The sequence below is a fragment of the Crocodylus siamensis genome, chromosome 14 (genome assembly GCF_052110815.1).
Source record: "Crocodylus siamensis isolate JL-2025a chromosome 14, ASM5211081v1, whole genome shotgun sequence".
NCBI classification, from domain to species: Eukaryota; Metazoa; Chordata; order Crocodylia; family Crocodylidae; genus Crocodylus; species Crocodylus siamensis.
In genome coordinates, this window is record NC_143408.1 from 26676027 (window position 1) to 26692536 (window position 16510).

The 16510-nt window shown below is 49.7% G+C and overlaps 2 protein-coding genes across 4 annotated transcripts; both read left to right on the forward strand.

Annotated features, from left to right (window-relative positions):
* The first annotated feature begins 1764 nt into the window (after nucleotides 1-1764).
* On the forward strand, nucleotides 1765-6372 carry LOC149853531 (nicotinamide N-methyltransferase-like). Its single transcript, XM_090027794.1, has 3 exons — nucleotides 1765-1964; nucleotides 2820-3027; nucleotides 3567-6372. The coding sequence occupies exons 1-3, from the start codon at nucleotides 1820-1822 to the stop codon at nucleotides 3991-3993; spliced, it is 780 nt and encodes a 259-aa protein (XP_089883920.1). The 5' UTR covers nucleotides 1765-1819; the 3' UTR covers nucleotides 3994-6372.
* Nucleotides 6373-7891: 1519 nt separating this feature from the next.
* Nucleotides 7892-16476, forward strand: LOC149853532 (nicotinamide N-methyltransferase-like). 3 transcript variants are annotated; one of them, XR_016439162.1, is made up of 7 exons: nucleotides 7892-8102; nucleotides 11217-11424; nucleotides 11984-12236; nucleotides 13778-13905; nucleotides 13997-14152; nucleotides 14325-14679; nucleotides 16415-16476. XR_016439162.1 is itself a non-coding variant. In XM_090027480.1 (5 exons), the coding sequence occupies exons 1-5, from the start codon at nucleotides 7958-7960 to the stop codon at nucleotides 14046-14048; spliced, it is 786 nt and encodes a 261-aa protein (XP_089883606.1). In that variant the 5' UTR covers nucleotides 7892-7957; the 3' UTR covers nucleotides 14049-14269. The 3 variants fall into 3 exon arrangements, 2 of the variants coding, with proteins under 2 accessions (XP_089883606.1, XP_089883605.1); XM_090027480.1 differs by lacking the exons at nucleotides 14325-14679; nucleotides 16415-16476 and having other exon boundaries at nucleotides 13997-14269; XM_090027479.1 differs by lacking the exons at nucleotides 13778-13905; nucleotides 13997-14152; nucleotides 14325-14679; nucleotides 16415-16476 and having other exon boundaries at nucleotides 7894-8102; nucleotides 11984-13176.
* The last annotated feature ends 34 nt before the right edge of the window (nucleotides 16477-16510 follow it).

Sequence of the window (16510 nt, forward strand, 5' to 3'; positions counted from 1 at the left end):
TAATGTAATCCAAGGGATTGTCATTAATTACAGTAATTTGTAAGGAGGATTGCATGGCTCAAGGGTGCAGTAATGGGATTAGAGTAGCTTGCGTTATGGAAAAACTAAACCTGAACACTCACTTATAGGCTCACTTAAAAGCATATCCTGGGGTACTGGTCATGAATGGAAATGGGCTGAGTGCAGGGGAAAGGGACAGGTGAAACCACTAAGACCTGCTAATTGGAAATGCTGAGACAATATGCGTTTGTGCTTCAGATCCATGCACTCCTCCTTGCAGAGGAGGAGGACAAGCACAAGAGCGATGGGAAAAGGCACAGCTCCGGGGAGGATGGCACAGCTCCATCCTGTGTTGTTGTCAGACGGAGCCAACTAACAAATGTGCAGGGGAAAATTTGATGTAGAGGTGGCGAGATGGGTCAGGTCTCATCTTGGGCAGCCCATGGGGGATCAGGGCAGGATTATATCCAGAAGTCGATTTCCTTGGTTCACCAGAGGGTAAGCAGTAGAACATGGTCCGGTTAAGATTTACAAGCCCCTCACCCATGTCCTGGGGAACTACCTTCCCCTTAGGTACCTTTGGACATGATTTGGGGCAGCTGCTGGGTGAGGACGTCGCTCCTCTCCGCAGCTGTATGAACAGTCAGCTGCAGGGAGGACAGCCTGAGCCCTGCAAGGGCCATACCTCTGGCAAAGGGATGATGGGGACCAGTGCACCTAAATGTATGCACAGCCTCTTGCTCTGCATGCGCTGGAGGAAAACACGTCACCCTTCTGCCAGGCCCTGGCTGGCAGTAACTGGGGCCTGGATCAAATGCAGAGGTGTAGCAAGTGCTGGTCCCAGGGCCGGTGGCGAGACTCAGCCATTTCCCAGTCTGGCTTTCTTTGAGCGCTCCCCCTTCACTTGCCTGCCACACCTTGATGTCACTACCTTTTAGTAAAAACAGAGGCTGTCCCAGGGCTTCCCAAGCCTGGTCTTACTGTTGTGACCACAGGTGTCCATGGTCATTGTCTTAAGGGCTAATTAATGTGGCTCAGCTGCCCCTTACACCACGCCCGTGCCTCACAGGTGGTATCAACCATCTCCTTCATCAGCCCCTTTGGTCCATGGCCTAAGTCCCTGTGACCAGGCCTCCCTCAGCTACTCCATGGTGTGACTGATTTCCAGGCTTCTCCCAGGCACTTCATCTCTCATAGCTACTCCTGAGCACAGGCACTTTGCCTATGTGAGCTATTCCTGGGCACTGTGTCCTACCCCATCAGCGTGACTTGGGTGCAGCCTGCAGTTCTGACAGTCCTCGTTTAATGTGGATGGAAAGCGTGAATGCATTCCCTGGCCCAGATGAAGCACGCGAATGCCGCAGTGAGGCACAAGAGACCTTTTGTGCTGCTGATGTTGGTCTTTGTATGAACTTGCTCTCTCTCCTCACTGCTCTCATGTCCACGATGGGGAATTTGGCCAAGGGTCAGAAGTCCCTTGCTGTGTACATACATATTCTGTGATGCTGCCAAGGGGGAGGCTGATGGGATGGCCTTGAGTCATTAACTATTCACATCACTCTGTGACTGCTGTAACCTTGGGTTCCCCAAGGATGGGCCCCGGGGTGTCCTCCCCCTTCGGCTGGAAGGGCAAGTGGGGATTGTTAACAGCTGGCTGCAACCCTAAAGTGACCCTCTGAGGTATAGACAAGCTACAAGGAGCTTTTCAGTGTCAGGGGCACAAAGGGGTTAAAAGGCTGAGTGCAGATGGGATGATATAAGCTCCAAGAACAGACTCAGGCAAGAACAGACCAGAGCTGGGGAAGAGCAGAGCAAACCCATGGCTGCCTTCACGGGAGGGGAGGTCTACAAGGCAGAGTTTGATCCCACGGCGTACCTGGAATACTTCAAGTTTGGAGGAGGCACCTTGGGGGACGAGTTCCTCGCATTTGTCCTGAAACACTACTGCAAAACCTTTACTTCTGGTAGGTCCTTCCCAAAGCCCTGGGCACGCTTGTCTTCTCTTGGCCAGATAGGGGCACAACCAGCTAGGCAGTCAGAGAGAGGACGGGGTGGGAGGCCGCACTGCCTGTGAGACGTGGTTGTGGTCTGCAGTTGCTAGAGACAAGTGTCTCGGCCGTGTGACAAACTGCTCTTGGGCAGTTCACCAAGTTTGTCTTGCTGCGTACAAGCTTTTGTGCAAGTGCTTTCCCAAGGGCTTTCCAGCTACAAAGCATGGCAAAAATGCAAAGTGTTCATGCTTAGCCTCTGAACAGGGTGCAGGGCACTGGAGAGCTTCTCCCACCCTCCCTGCTCATGCACTGCCTGCAAAGAGTCAGGCACTGGACTTTCTTCAGGAAAACGATGCCCGCGTCTGCACTGCCAACCTCCTGTTGGACTCCAGAGCAGTTGTGTCAGCTCTCTGTGCCCCCAGCTTGTCCTCATCTCTTAAGCAAGGGGTGATTTTGTGAACTCCTACCCTGCCTAAAGTGCCTGGAGATCTGTGAGCAAAGAGGAGAGGTTATTCCGTGGGTTTGGAGGCACTTGGCTTTATGAAATAATTAACGCTGAATGAAAACGCTCACCTAGAAACCATATTTTTGAGTATGGTTCATGAACGGAAGGAGGTTGAGTGCAGGGGGAGCAGGGAGGAGAAACTGCTAAAACTCAAGCATTGCAATGCCTTGTTTGACTCTTTATCAGTTAATTTCTACAGCCCCTGGAAAAGAAAGAGCACCTGTAAAGCAGAGTGCGAATCAGGAAAGACTACAGCTTTCGGGGGGCATGCAGCATGGGGAAGAGGCGATGATAATCTTGAACCATGCTTTAACCCCAACCAGGTGCTGTGACAGGCCACACCCTGATCGATATTGGCACTGGACCCACCATTTACCAGCTGCTTTCTGCCTGCGAGTCATTTAAGGAGATCACTGCTTCAGATTATATAGACCAAAACTGCCAGGAGCTGCAGAAGTGGCTGAAGAACGAGCCTGGAGCATTTGACTGGACCCCGGTGGTGCAGCACGTGTGTGAGCTGGAGGGAGACAGGTACCGGACTGCCATCCAAATCCCATGGGTTTAAGCCTGCCCGTGAGCAGCATCCATCACTTGTGGTAACCAGCTGGGATGTGCAGCCTCAGCAGGGAGAAATACAGGCCGACATTTGGGAGGAAAGAAAAGGTGCGGGGAAGGGACGGGCTTCGGAGCTGGTGTTGGAGCCTGCACCCCAGGAGAGCCATCCACAGGGACTGGCAGGCTTTTTCTGACCGAAGACAGGGATCCTGAAAGGAAATGCCCCCGGTGGGAGTGAATTTTGCTACAAAACAAAACTTGAGGCAAGTTCCACTGAATGGCCCACAGCGCAGCCAGCCAGCTCAGAGAGACAATCCACCCACATTTCAGGCTGGGGGTGCAAAATGGTTTTCAAAGCTCCCCCATTTGTTAAATCCTTCTCCAAGGGAATGGAAATCAGAGACACAAAGCCCACGTGCCCATTTCTCAGATCTCTATCCTGGGGGAGGCATTTAAAACACGCCAAAATAGACAACCTCTTTCTTTCCTCTCTCTCTTTCCGCTGCTCTCTTTAGGAACAAATGGACTGAGAAAGAGCGGAAGTTACGAGGAGCCATCAAACGCGTCCTAAAATGTGATGTCCACAAAAGCAACCCCCTGGATCCAGTTGTCCTCCCGCCGGCCGACTGCCTGGTCTCATCGCTGTGCTTGGAAGCTGCCTGCAAAGACCAGAGCTCCTACCGCGCCGCTCTGAGGAACATCAGCTCTCTGCTAAAGCCAGGGGGGCACTTGGTGCTGAGCGGAGATTTGGGCTCCAGTTTCTACATGGTCGGTCCCAAAAAGTTCTTCTGTTTGGTCCTGACAGAGGAATTTTTGAGGGGGGCTCTTAGTGCAACCGGCTTCACCGTTGAGACGGCTGAGGTTCTCTCCCGGGCTGATGTGGCCCAGCACGACATCTGTGATTTCTCGGGGATGTACTTCATTCTTGCCCGCAAGAATTAAAGTGATTAAGTCCCTTGGAGAATTTGGGGAAAATTGTCCCCAGTGGGAAAAGAGAAACTAATTAAGGCTTCGTTCTCTTGCTGGTCATGGCTCTTTTCTCCTTTAATTGTTGTGAATTCCCCATGATGACAGGGAAAGATTTTCCTGCGTGCCCCTCATTTGGACTGAAGACGTTTACTCCAATAGAGGGGCAGTTCGAGGCCATAATTAGCAGACCCTAATTGGTATCTTGGCCTTGATCTGTCCTCATTCCTTGGAATGGGATTGATTGGAATTGATGGAATTTGGGATTTATGAGCAGAAAAGTCAAGTTGTCACGTAGCCTGAGCGGGAACTATAGGAGTTTTCTCCTTCTGTAGCAGCAGACATAGTTCTTTTTCCTTGGTGCTCTCTAGTGTATTTTAACAACCACTTCTTGTCCTTGCAGCAGCAGGGCATTGCCAGTGCCCTTGCCCCCCTGCTTTACCAAGCTAGGGTAATTCTTGGTGTTTTGGGGCTATGGGCCAGGTAGTAGGGTTGCTTGTCCAGCTTGTTTTGGGGCTATAGGCCAGGGCGCCAGGGTTGCTTGTCCAGCTTTAAGAGCAGGTTAGACTAACGCTTGTCTGGGATGCTTTACATGATCCTGCCTTGAGCAAAGGGTTGGGCTAAATGACCTCCCGAGGTCCCTTGCAGCTCTGCTTTTCCATGATTCTCTGAGAGAAAAGATGATATAGGCTTGTGCTGGCTCATCTTTGGGCCACAGAGCTGCTTTGCTTATCTGGTGACCACAGCTTAAGACCTGTTGAAATGGGTGGGACTACTTGAGTGAGTAAATACTCAGCTGTGTGGATGCTGACAAGCTCTTTGGGTAGCTGTGGGAGCTGGCAAGCTCTTTGGGTAGATGCGATAGCTTTTATTAGACCAGCTAAATAGTTGGAAATACTGTTCTTTGCAAGTTTTCAGGCACATACATGCTTCTTTAGGCAAGAGAGACTCTGGATGCTGTGCCCGCTGCACTGCTGAAAGACAAATGCGGTGGCACAGAAGCATAGTATCATAAAAGTAGGGTCGGAGGGACCTTGTAGATCTTCAAGCCCGACCCCCCCCCGGGCAGGAGAACAGACTGGACTCAAATGAGTCCAGCCAGGTAGTCATCAAGCCTCTTCTTAAAGCCCCCCAGGGTAGGAGCCAGCACCACTTCCCTTGGAAGTTGGTTCCAGCTCCTAGCCGCTGTGACTGTGAAGTAGTTCTTGCGGATGTCTAATCTAAATCTACTCTCTAATCATTTGTGTCCATTGTTCCTTGTCATGCCAGGGTGTGCTAGGGGAAACAGCGTCTCCACTAAACCCTTCTGGTCCCCGCTAGTGAGTTTATAGACAGTCACCAGGTCCCCCCTCAGCCTCCTCTTGTGGAGGCTGAACAGGTTCAGGTCCCGCAGTCTTTCATTGTAGGGTCTGCCCTGTAGTCCCCGGATTATGCGAGTGGCCTCCTCTGGACCCTTTCAATGTTGTCCACATCCATCCTGAAATGGGGCGTACAGAACTGGACGCAGTACTCCAACTGTGGCCTGACCAGCGTCACATAGAGGGGGAGGATCACCTCCCTGGCTCTACTCGACATGCATCTGTGGATGCATGCCAAGGTGCAGTTAGCCCTGCCAGCCGAGACCTCGCATTGTTGGCCCATGTTCATCTTCGAGTCAATAATGACTCCAAGATCCCTTTCTGCCTCCGTGCTCTCAAGAAGGGAGTTTCCCATCTTATAAGTGTGCTGCTGGTTTCTACTGCCCACGTGCAGCACCCTGCACTTGTCAGTATTGAAACGCATCCTGTTTATGTCAGCCCACCCCTGTAACCTGTCCAGGTCTTGTGGCAGTCTTTCCCTCCCTACTGGCGTGCTCACCTCGCCCCATCCCCTCACCCCACCCCAGCAACTTAAGACTAAGCAACTTAGTCGCTGCAGCAACAAAACAACAAAAAAAGTCCTTTGTAGTACATATTCCAGTAGAAATATGCTGATTAACTGCCTTAAATTCTGGGTGATTCTCGAATGGTTTTTGACCACCCTGTCCTTTCAGCCTCAGCATTTTCTGAAGCAAACCTCCAGGAAACCACATAGTGAGAGGAATGCTGTTTTCTGTCGTGGTGGTTGTCCTTGTTCTTGCTCTCCACATTTTTGGCACCTCCAGGTAGCTCAATGGATGCTGCTCAAGTGTTTGTCAAATGTCACAGTACTTCTTGATATTAGCTGTATCAAAAATGGAATCTTTTTCCCTGCAGAAAAGACAGCTTTATTAAATATTCCCAGTGATGAACATGAGAGACTGACTCTACTAGACCTAAACCAATGTGTTAAGTGTGGCTTTCCATTGTTTCCAATAAATGCTGAATTGTTCTCTAACTGTACTATGTCATCCTTTTCCTCAGGTTTATGAGTTCCCTGGAAATGTGCATCATTCATGTCCTTCCCAGCCACATTGCCAGGACACCACAGTTGCAGTGGAGTATACAATTTTTAGTTACAGGGATTTGAGGCATAGAAAGCTTGGATATTCCCAAGATGTAACACTCCTCCATTTCTTACCCTCTGCCTCAGTTTGCTCATGCAAGGTGCTGGGGGTAGGGCTGTGCTCAGACTACAGGTCTTCTTCACAGGAGCTGCCAGGAAGTAAACTGCACGTTCACTGCAGCCTGGCTGCAGAGGTAGCTGGAGATTTGACCAACTTAGATAGCCAACAGCTACTCCCAAAAGCTTTGAACCCCATCCCCTGCACAGAAGCCCTTGAGCCCATTTTCTTTATCTTCCTAGAAGCCTCTATGGTGATTCTGGGGTTGTGTCAGTGGAAAAAGAGGGCTGATGGTGAGGGATGTTCAGTGGAGACCCTTCGTCTTGTGCTCACCAAACTAAAATGATTCAGGGCTGAGATACTATAAAGACATCAGTCTTTGCAGCTATAACTTCATGTGGGTAAGATAGACAGATGCTGTGATGCTGAGAATATTGCCTCTGGCTCCAGTTGTGAGGCTCAGTGTTGGCAAAGTATTTTGCCATCCTCTGAGGGGAAGATGCTGCAAGAGAACACAGGTTACACGCTTTCCATGAGGATGCATGCTTTATTCTGGCTGCTGTAGTAGTGTAGCATGCACCACATGGGCTGATTAGGCTATTTCATTGCTTAAAATACATTTTCCAGCCATAATGTCTGTGATGACCTACATGCTCCTGGAACTGAATTAGAAATTACCTTTCCTTTGCTCTGCTGCCAGTCTGCCATGCCACATCCTTTTTGGCACCAGAGAGGAATTTTCCTTCATGATCAGATTGGTATGGACAGTGGGGTTTTGCCTTTCTCTATAGTGGGGGATGTAGTCTCTACCCTGGACCTCTTGATCGTATAGTGGCAACATCTAAAAGAAGCTGTGGTTCCCCTGGCTTTACCAGTGGCAGGTTAGGATGCTCGGTCTATGTTGCATCAGGGTTCAGGGTAGTCTTAGGCAGAATCTAGATTATGGTTGTATGGCATGGTTTGGATAGGGATGATCCTGCCTCAGGCAGCGGGTTGGACTAGATGGCCTCTGGAGGTCCCTTCCAGCCCCATTGCTCTATGACCCTTTGGTCTATGACTTTTTGTGCTTGTTTCCCCAAGCTTGCTATGGAAGGAGCATGGATTGAGCTTCCTTCTGGCCTATTGCTATTGACTTCTTGCAGAGATCCAGCAGCTGCATCAGTCTGGAGTTCAAGAAGCTGTTTAAAATCAAAAGCGACAGGCACATGTGCACACACAAACCAGGAAAAGAGGAACAGCCAACTATAAATCTAAAACAGCACTGAGCTGCCACAATCAACATGCTCTGCCTTGCAGCTCACGGGCACTGGAAGTGTTAAAAGGCTCTGCTTGGATCCTGGGTGGTTTGGGGCTGGGTTTGTATGCAGGAGTCCTTTTGCAACCCTTGGACACGGGCTGTGCAAACGCTGGAGAGGGATCATGGCTGAGTTAACAGGAGAGTATGCTCTTGAAGCAGACTACGATCCCAAGGCATACATGGAATTCTTTAACTTAAATGAAAATACCTTGGAGTACGAGTTCATCAAGTTTGTGCTAAGACATCACTACAAAACTTTCACCCCAGGTAAGTTCCCAGGAAGCTGCCCCGGCTATCCCAGCACAGAGCTTAAGATAAGGGACTGTCTCTTCTGATCTCCTGCGCAGCAAAGACTTTCACATTTCACCCCGTCACCCTTTCCTTAAGGCTACAGACTGCAATTATGCACAAACACCCTGGTCCTTGGGAGACTAAACTGCATGTTGCAGCAGAGAATACCTGAACCTGGGAGCAGGTAGTGCCGAAGCCTCTGTTAGGGCTGCCTGTTGGTTTGGTGCAGGCTGAGATGTGTTTTTGTGTTTAGTGTCACTCATTGTCATGCAAAATGTTCACCAAGGCCAGGAAAGAAGGGATCAGACCACAGGATTCCTCCTTCTCAGGACGTGCTCTTCACTGGGCCGTGAGCTCAGGTTCTTGGTGACTCAGGACCGACCCCATAGTGTTCCCATGCCCCTCCTAAACTGTGGATACCAGAACTGGACCTGGCAGCTTTGCAAATCATTGGTTTCCCAGCTTGTTTGCAGAACCAAAAAGAAAAAGGAAAAAAAATCATTGCTTTTGACCTTTTCCAGGGTTATTTAGTAATGTGGAGCTACGTATCTAAACAAAAAGCCTGCCTTGAAATAATAAAAAAGTTTCATGCTTGGGTTAAAAGTGCCAGGACAAGATATATCATTTCCACCTGAGTGAGTGGAAAGTTCCCAATCTGGTTCTGCTTTTGTCACTGCAAAACAGTTCTGTCTGAAAGATTTTGTCCAGCTCTGCTGAACACAGGGTGTTGGCGACTTATTTTAGTGTTGCATAGAGGGGCAGCATTGCTTCCTGCTTCCAACCTCATTTGTACTCAGCCAAGAACTGATTGTGTTGACCTGTACTCCCTCCGTGCTGCACTGAAGGCTCATGTTGAGGCAAAGTCCTTCTTGGAGTCACTAATTTCTAAGGGAAACTACTCCCCTTCAGGGTTTGCCATTCCCAGGCGTATCACCTTGCACTGGAGCATGTGTTGTGGATGCTGATCCAGGACACAGTAACACGAGTTGGATTTCCTCGTTGTCTACTACCCCACCCCAAACACTGCTCCACCTGCAAATGTGACAGGCAGAGGTTTCAGATCATAATTTGTAGACCATGAATTGTGTCATTAAAAAGCACTGAATCTGAGCCGGGCTTCTGGGGTCCCTCCAAAGACCTGATGTACTCAACAGCATCTCCCAATCAACAGCCACCAGCATGTTTTGCGATGTCTCAAAATCCACCTCCCGTCAAACCCACATGCATGTGAGTTTCTTCATCAAGGTATCACTGAATGCCGGGAGAAATCCAAGTATGTTATATCAGAAGTTGTCTTCTCAACATGACTTGTAATCTGTATAATTAACATTTAATACTGAGCATCCAACATCAAGTGTCTCTGGCTGCAACTCATGGGCATAGGAAGCGTTAAAAGGCCTGGTTTAGATGCTGAGTGATGATGGGCTGGGTTGTTTATATAAAACAGGTAATATAATGAAAAAAAGAACAGGTCAGGTTAACTTAAGCTCCTGCCATCTGGCATGAATTGTATTTTTGGCTCTGATTTTGTTGACAGAAGCCTGGCCCCAGGATTGGCCTCAGACTGACACTCCCCTCCCCAGCTTTTAATTTTTTTCTAACATTGGAGCTACAGTGATTGGCAAATACTTTGAAATTCCCTTCATTTCTCAGTTTTTTTCTTGGAAAAAATAGCATTAGTAGTTCAGAAGAGCTGTTTTGTGGGTCATAGACTCAGAAATTTGTGAAAAAATAACATCGGGCGAACTCTGTTTTCTGGGGGGAGGGCTGTCTTCTGGGTTGAGCTGCTTAGGTATTTTGCAGTCAACTGTTTTCTGAGTCAACAAGTATTCATTCACCAGAACTGGACATTTTCACAACATTGCATCCATTTTGATGGAATTTTCAGTGATTTTTTTGAATGATTTCAAAGAAATAGATGCCTTCTACCCTGACATGTTTGTAACAGGAGGGTCAGAGAGGAAGGAAGCACAACAGCTATTAGTGTAATCCTTCCCATCTCATCTGAATGCATCTTAGCATGAGAAAACCTCTTCTTTCACCCGCTATACAAGGTGGCAGTAAGGACCCATTAGCTAGAGGGCAGGAGTATGGTGAAATGAAACAAAACCAGAAAAAACAATGTGTGTTCAGGCAGAGCCTGTATTTTCTGCACTCCTCCTGCAGGGAAAAGGAAGCTGCACGAACTAGCTGGAGAACTATTTCATACGGAGAACCTATTAAGTCACACAGAGTGCAACCGCCAGGGACCACCGTTGTTTCTCCAGCAGCATTTGTCCAGTTGTCTACTTTTCTACATATTTAGATGGAGAATTTAAAGCTACTGAAGGTGTTTAGGGAGAAACCTTCCATTAGATGCTGATGGGTGTCCAAATTGCAAAAAAAAAAAGGCTTTGAAAATCTCAAGATAGCCATACAAGAGTTGGGGAGAATTTGGAGAATATATGTACAGTGTCCTACAACCAAATAAGTGACATGTCCTCCCTCAGTGGGGGGGAAGTGTACCCAGACTGGGGGCATTGCTGGCACGCCTCTGCTCCGGACCCAGCAGTTTGCAAACAGTAGAGAGCTCTCTTCGTCTCTGTGCAGCTGCTTGCTGCACTAATCCAGGCTGATCTGCAGGGTCCCTCTGCCTCTATGGATAACCCCAATTTAATTTAACCAAAAGCTATTCAATTCCTGTGGTCATAGTCTGAGGACAGACCGGTTTAAGGCCAGGGGGACTTGGGTTGGGGTCCTCAGTGGAAACAGGTATGATATTGTAAGTTGGATATTAGGAAAAAACTCTCTCACAAGGAGGGTGGTGAAGCACTGGGGCAGGTTACCCTGAGAGGTGGTGGGGTCTTTATCCGTGGAGGTTTTGAAGACCCGGGTGGACAAAGCCTTGGCTGGGATGATGTAGCTGGGGCTGGTCCTACTTGGAGCAGGGGGTTGGACTAGATGTGACCTCCTGAGCTCCCTTCCAGCTCTGATTTTTTTATGATTTTGTGAAATTAATTGGAAAAAAAAATACCATAGCCCAGCATTACTGGGATTCCCTTGAACTTGGATAAAACTCAATGAGCTTCAAAATTCTCTGTCCCAAACCAGGTGCCATCAAAGGCGACACTCTGATTAGTATCAGCAACAGCTCTGCGATCTACCCGCTTCTCTCAGCCTGTGAGACCTTCAAGGAGATCGTCGTTGCAGACTGCAGGGACCAGAATTGCCAGGAGCTGCAGAAATGGCTGAAGCAGGAGCCTGGAGCATTTGACTGGTCTCAAGTGGGGAAATACATGTGTGAACTGGAGGGAGGCAGGTAAGGGATGGAAGCTCGTCCCCATGCCCCTAGCATGCTGCAGAGGTCGGTCTAGAGAGAGGCAGCTCCACTCTTTGATCAAATGGGAGACCCAAAGAGGCAAATTTTGTTTTGGACAGCCAGAAGAGCCTGCAGCAAAGGCAGAGGGAGATGTGGGCAGAAATGCCAGGGGGACAAAGGGAGGGAGAAAAGTTTCTCCTGGTGACTTCACAGTTTTTCTAGAGTCCCAGGATTGAGCACAACAGCCTTTGAAACTATGGTACTGAGTAAACCTGCCTAGATTCAGCAATTGGTGTGAACCCTGGCAGGGGCTGACATGCTGCCAAGGGCCCAAGGTCCAGCAGCAAACTTGGGAGGAGCTGGAAGCAGCATTTGTGGCTTATTGTGGGGTGGGTTTAATTGTATTTCCTTCCCAAACCCTAAACCGTAACAGCGGTGTCCAAAAGACCCAGGAAATCCATGTCCCTGGGGAACTCTCTCTGCTTACAACATGCACGTCTCCATCATGGTGGGGAGGCATGAAGAGACGTGTCAGTCAATACCTCGTTCTTTCCTTTAGGCAAAAGTGGACTGAGAAAGAGGGGAAGCTACGAAGAGTCATCAACCATATCCAAAAATGTGATGTCCACAAAAGCAACCCCCTGGATCCAGAAGTCTTCCCTCCGGCTGACTGCCTGGTGTCGTCATTTTGCTTGGAAACAGTCTGCAAAGACCAGAGCTCCTACCGCGCCGCTCTGAGGAACATCAGCTCTCTGCTAAAGCCAGGGGGGCACTTGGTGCTGAGCGGAGATTTGGGCTCCAGTTTCTACATGGTCGGTCCCAAAAAGTTCTTCTGTTTGGTCCTGAGAGAGGAATTTTTGAGGGGGGCTCTTAGTGCAACTGGCTTTGCCATTCAGGAGTTTGATGTCCTCTCCAGGGACGATGATACCATGCAGGAAATCTGCGATTTCTCTGGCATGTACTTCATCGTCGCCCGCAAAGAGAAAGCGATTTAAGTCCCTTGGAAAATAAGTGGGACACAAAAGGCTCCCTCTAAAATAGAAATAATAATTAAAAAGCTACATTATGCCTAAGATGATGCATATGTTCCTGCTTAAAATGCATTTCACCCTTTCCTGTGAAACTAGAAACATCGCCTTAAAAAATGAGAAATTGCAGCATTTGCATGTGAGTGGAAGTCCCCACGAGGCGGGAGAGGAGCTCAGACTCTCAGGTGTGATGCTAGTGTCTTCTGAGGCTGGCCAGACACCCTGAACAACAGGAGCAACATGAAAACTGCTTTGAGAGTGGCCAGGGTGTTGCTTCCACATGTATTAATCATGGATTGCTTATGCCAGTCCCGATCTTTTCAGGCCCTGGGTTCCTCAGGCTCTTGACAAACCTTTCACCATGTCTGGAAGGGCACTGCATATGGGCACCCAAGATGTGCCCTCTGATTTTTGGTCCAATGCCTGGTCTGTGTGATCCCATTCTTTGATAATAGGAGGCACCAATGCAAGGAACGGGAGAGGAAGTGGGTTGTGGGTCAGATGGTATTTTTTGTTTCTTGCAGAGAGTGATTTGCCCTCTGCTCTGCACTGAAAACAATCAAATAATCAATTAGATCAGCTTCTTAGAACTAGTTACACCTGCCTGAAACACAATAGTCCACCTTGACTCGTGCATAGAAAATGACTGTATCCAGTATAACATGCAGACTACTTCTGCATGGAGTTCTCATCTACGGATCAATAAAACAGAACTGAAAACTTTTGCCAGTTTGGAGGAGTTATTTTGCACCCCCCCCCACCCTTTTTTTGCTGCTTTCTAACTCATCTAATACCAAGAGCCCTGTTTGGCTTGAAGCAAACCCAGAGAAAGCTGCCACCCCTTAGGTGCCCCCAGCATAGTCTGTCTGGAGCCGAGCTGTAGCACTGTCTGCTGTCCCAGTGGGCAGTTCCCACGCTGCTTCACCAATGCATCTCACCCACCCAATGCAACCCATCCCATCCCACAGGGCACAGTTTCTTCCCCATCCTGTTCTGAGGCCTGTGATACATCAAAAAAAAAAATGCCATCATGTGTTAACTACCAAGTGCCTACTTCACAGGCATCTCTTAGGAGCTCAGAGACTTCTGGCTCTCCCTCCTGGTTCAGTGAGTTGCACTCCTACAGCCAAAATGAATCCCCCTCCTGCTGACTATAGGGTTTCACTTTGCAACCATGAAAAGTTACTCACAAGGATGATAAAACCAGGGAGCGATGCCCTGCCCTACAGCCCTCTGCTGCAGTGCTGGAAGAGGGATGAGTTTTGAAAAGTATTCAGATCAGGGAGGCGGAGGAGGAAATGGACAGTTATTTCCTTTCCCTGCAGGACCAGGCACCCAAGGAAGAAGCAGCCCAGGGAAGGACCTCCACGGCAGAGTGGCAGACGGTCACAGCCAGGACCGGAGCGGCTCGCAGCGAGCAGGTACCAGCTTCTCCAGTCCGACTGGAGAACAGGTACGAGGCCTTGGCGACTCTGCAGGAGATGGAAAGGGAGGAGGAAACCCTTGGGCAGGAAGAAACGCCACATTCTTCACACTCCAAACAGATCAAGAGCTCCGAGAGGACCCAGAAGAGGAGGAGACGCGTGCTCGTCATAGGCGATTCCATCCTGAGAGGTACGGAAGGGCCCATTTGTCGCCAGGACCCTTCAGCACGAGAGGTCTACTGCCTGCCTGGAGCTAAGATTCGGGATGTGACGGAGGTAATCCAGGCCAGGATCAAGCCCACCGATTACTACCCCATGGTCCTTGTCCATGTGGGTACTAATGATGCGGCCAGGAGAACCCCCGATCACCTGATGGCAGACTACCAGGCTCTGGGCGGCGTGCTGAGGGAAGTCGGTGCACAGGTGGTATTCTCTTCCATCCTACCAGAGAACGGACGTGGAAGACGGCATGAGAACTGCATCCGAGAGACCAACTGGCGGCTTTGGCAGTGGTGTCTCGAGGCAGGCTTCGGCTTCCTGGACAATGACCCACACATTACAACGAGGGACATGCTCAGCTGGGATGGGCTTCACCTGTCCCCCAAAGGTAAGCGTGTGTTTTCTTCCAGGTTGGCGGATCTCCTCCGGCGGGCTTTAAACTAGGCTCGTCGGGGGGAGGGGAAGATGAGGGCGGGGGAAGCTGTGGACCACCAAACCAGGTGGCACCCACAAGGACAGCCCAGCCTGAAGAAAGAGAGCTTTGGGAACGTGAAAGGCAGGGGGTGGACAGCAATACGGCACAGGTAAGGAACGGGAAGGTTAGAGACAAAAAGCCCTTTAGGACTTGGAGCGGGGGGTAGCAAAAGCACCAGTCACAGGGCTCAAGTGCCTATATACTAATGCTAGGAGCATGGGGAACAAGCAGGATGAACTAGCGCTCCTGGTTGCACTAAACGACTACGACTTAGTGGGGCTGACGGAAACCTGGTGGGATCCATCCCACGACTGGGCGGTACATATCGAGGGCTATAGATTGTACAGAAAGGACAGAGTGGGGTAAAAGGGGGGGAGGGGTTGCGCTCTATGTCAAGGAGCAATATACATCAACCCTCATCATGACAGAATCAAAGGATGAGGAAGTAGAAGGACTGTGGGTTAGGCTACATGGGGGGCAAGGAGAAAAGGATTTGGTGGTAGGGGTCTGCTACAGACCCCCACATCAAGGGGAAGAAATAGATTTGGGGCTCCTGAGGCAACTCTCAGAGACCATAAAAGCTAAAGAGGCGGTGGTCATGGGGGACCTAAACTACCCGGACATCTGCTGGGAGACACAGACAGCAAAGTCCCACCTCTCACGCAGGTTTCTAACCTGTGTACAGGACCTCCACCTGACGCAGGAGGTACATGGTCCCACTAGGGGGAATGCCTTACTGGATCTGGTATTGGCAACGGGGGATGACATAGTAGGGGACCTACAGATCGGTAGCCATCTGGGGGACAGTGATCACCTAAAAGTACAATTCAACATAAGGCGTCGAGTGGGTAAGGTAACCAGTAGGGTGAACGTGCTGGACTTTAGGAAAGCTGATTTCAGCAAACTCAGGCGATTAGTGAAGGATGCACTGCAGAGTAGTAGTTTTGAAACGATGGGAGCCCAAGAAGGGTGGCTGTGCCTTAAGGAAGCTATCCTTCTCGCACAAAGCGAGACGATCCCCGTGCGAGGTAAAAGAGGGAAAGGGGCCAGGAGGCTTCCCTGGCTGACCAAAGAAATACTGGGCAGACTAAGGGCCAAAAGGGGAGCACATAAAAAGTGGAAACAGGGAGAGATCACCAAAGAGGAATATACCTCTTCTGCTCGTGCTTGTAGGGAGGCAGTTAGACAGGCCAAAGCTACCATGGAGCTGAGGATGGCAACCCAAGTAAAAGACAATAAGAAATTGTTTTTTAGATATATAGGGAGTAAAAGGAAGGCCCAGGGAGGAATAGGACCTCTGCTAAATGGGCAGAAACAATTGGTGACGGACAGAGGGGACAAGGCTGAACTCCTCAACGAGTTCTTCGCCTCAGTGTTCCTAAGCGAGAGGCACGACAAGTCTCTCCCTGGGAGTGTAGGGAGGCAGCAGCAAGGCACCAGACCTGCCATGCGTGGACCCTGAGGTGGTGCAGGGTCACTTGGAGGAACTGGATGCCTTTAAGTCGGCAGGCCCGGATGAGCTCCATCCGAGGGTACTGAAGGCACTGGCCGACATCATTGCAGAGCCACTGGCGGGAATATTTGAACGCTCGTGGCGCACGGGTCAAGTCCCGGAGGACTGGAAAAGGGCCAATGTGGTTCCCATTTTCAAGAAGGGGAGGAAGGAGGACCCGGGTAACTATAGGCCAGTCAGTCTCACCTCCATCCTTGGCAAAATCTTTGAGAAAATCATCAAGGCTCACATTTGTGAGAGCCTGGCAGGACAAATTATGCTGAGGGGAAACCAGCACGGGTTCGTGGCAGGTAGATCGTGCCTGACCAATCTAGTCTCTTTTTATGACCAGGTCACAAAACGCCTCGACGCAGGAGGAGGGGTGGATGTCGTATACTTGGACTTCAGGAAGGCCTTTGACACGGTATCCCACCCCATACTGGTGAAC

Excerpts from the sequence above, each read along its gene's own strand:
- LOC149853532 (XM_090027479.1), top strand. The coding sequence starts at position 7,958 with ATGGCTGAGTTAACAGGAGAGTATGCTCTTGAAGCAGACTACGATCCC. Across the intron at positions 8,103-11,216 it reads CTACAAAACTTTCACCCCAG|GTGCCATCAAAGGCGACACT; the intron begins GTAAGTTCCCAG and ends GTCCCAAACCAG. Across the intron at positions 11,425-11,983 it reads TGTGAACTGGAGGGAGGCAG|GCAAAAGTGGACTGAGAAAG; the intron begins GTAAGGGATGGA and ends TCTTTCCTTTAG.
- LOC149853531 (XM_090027794.1), top strand. The coding sequence starts at position 1,820 with ATGGCTGCCTTCACGGGAGGGGAGGTCTACAAGGCAGAGTTTGATCCC. Across the intron at positions 1,965-2,819 it reads CTGCAAAACCTTTACTTCTG|GTGCTGTGACAGGCCACACC; the intron begins GTAGGTCCTTCC and ends AACCCCAACCAG. Across the intron at positions 3,028-3,566 it reads TGTGAGCTGGAGGGAGACAG|GAACAAATGGACTGAGAAAG; the intron begins GTACCGGACTGC and ends TGCTCTCTTTAG.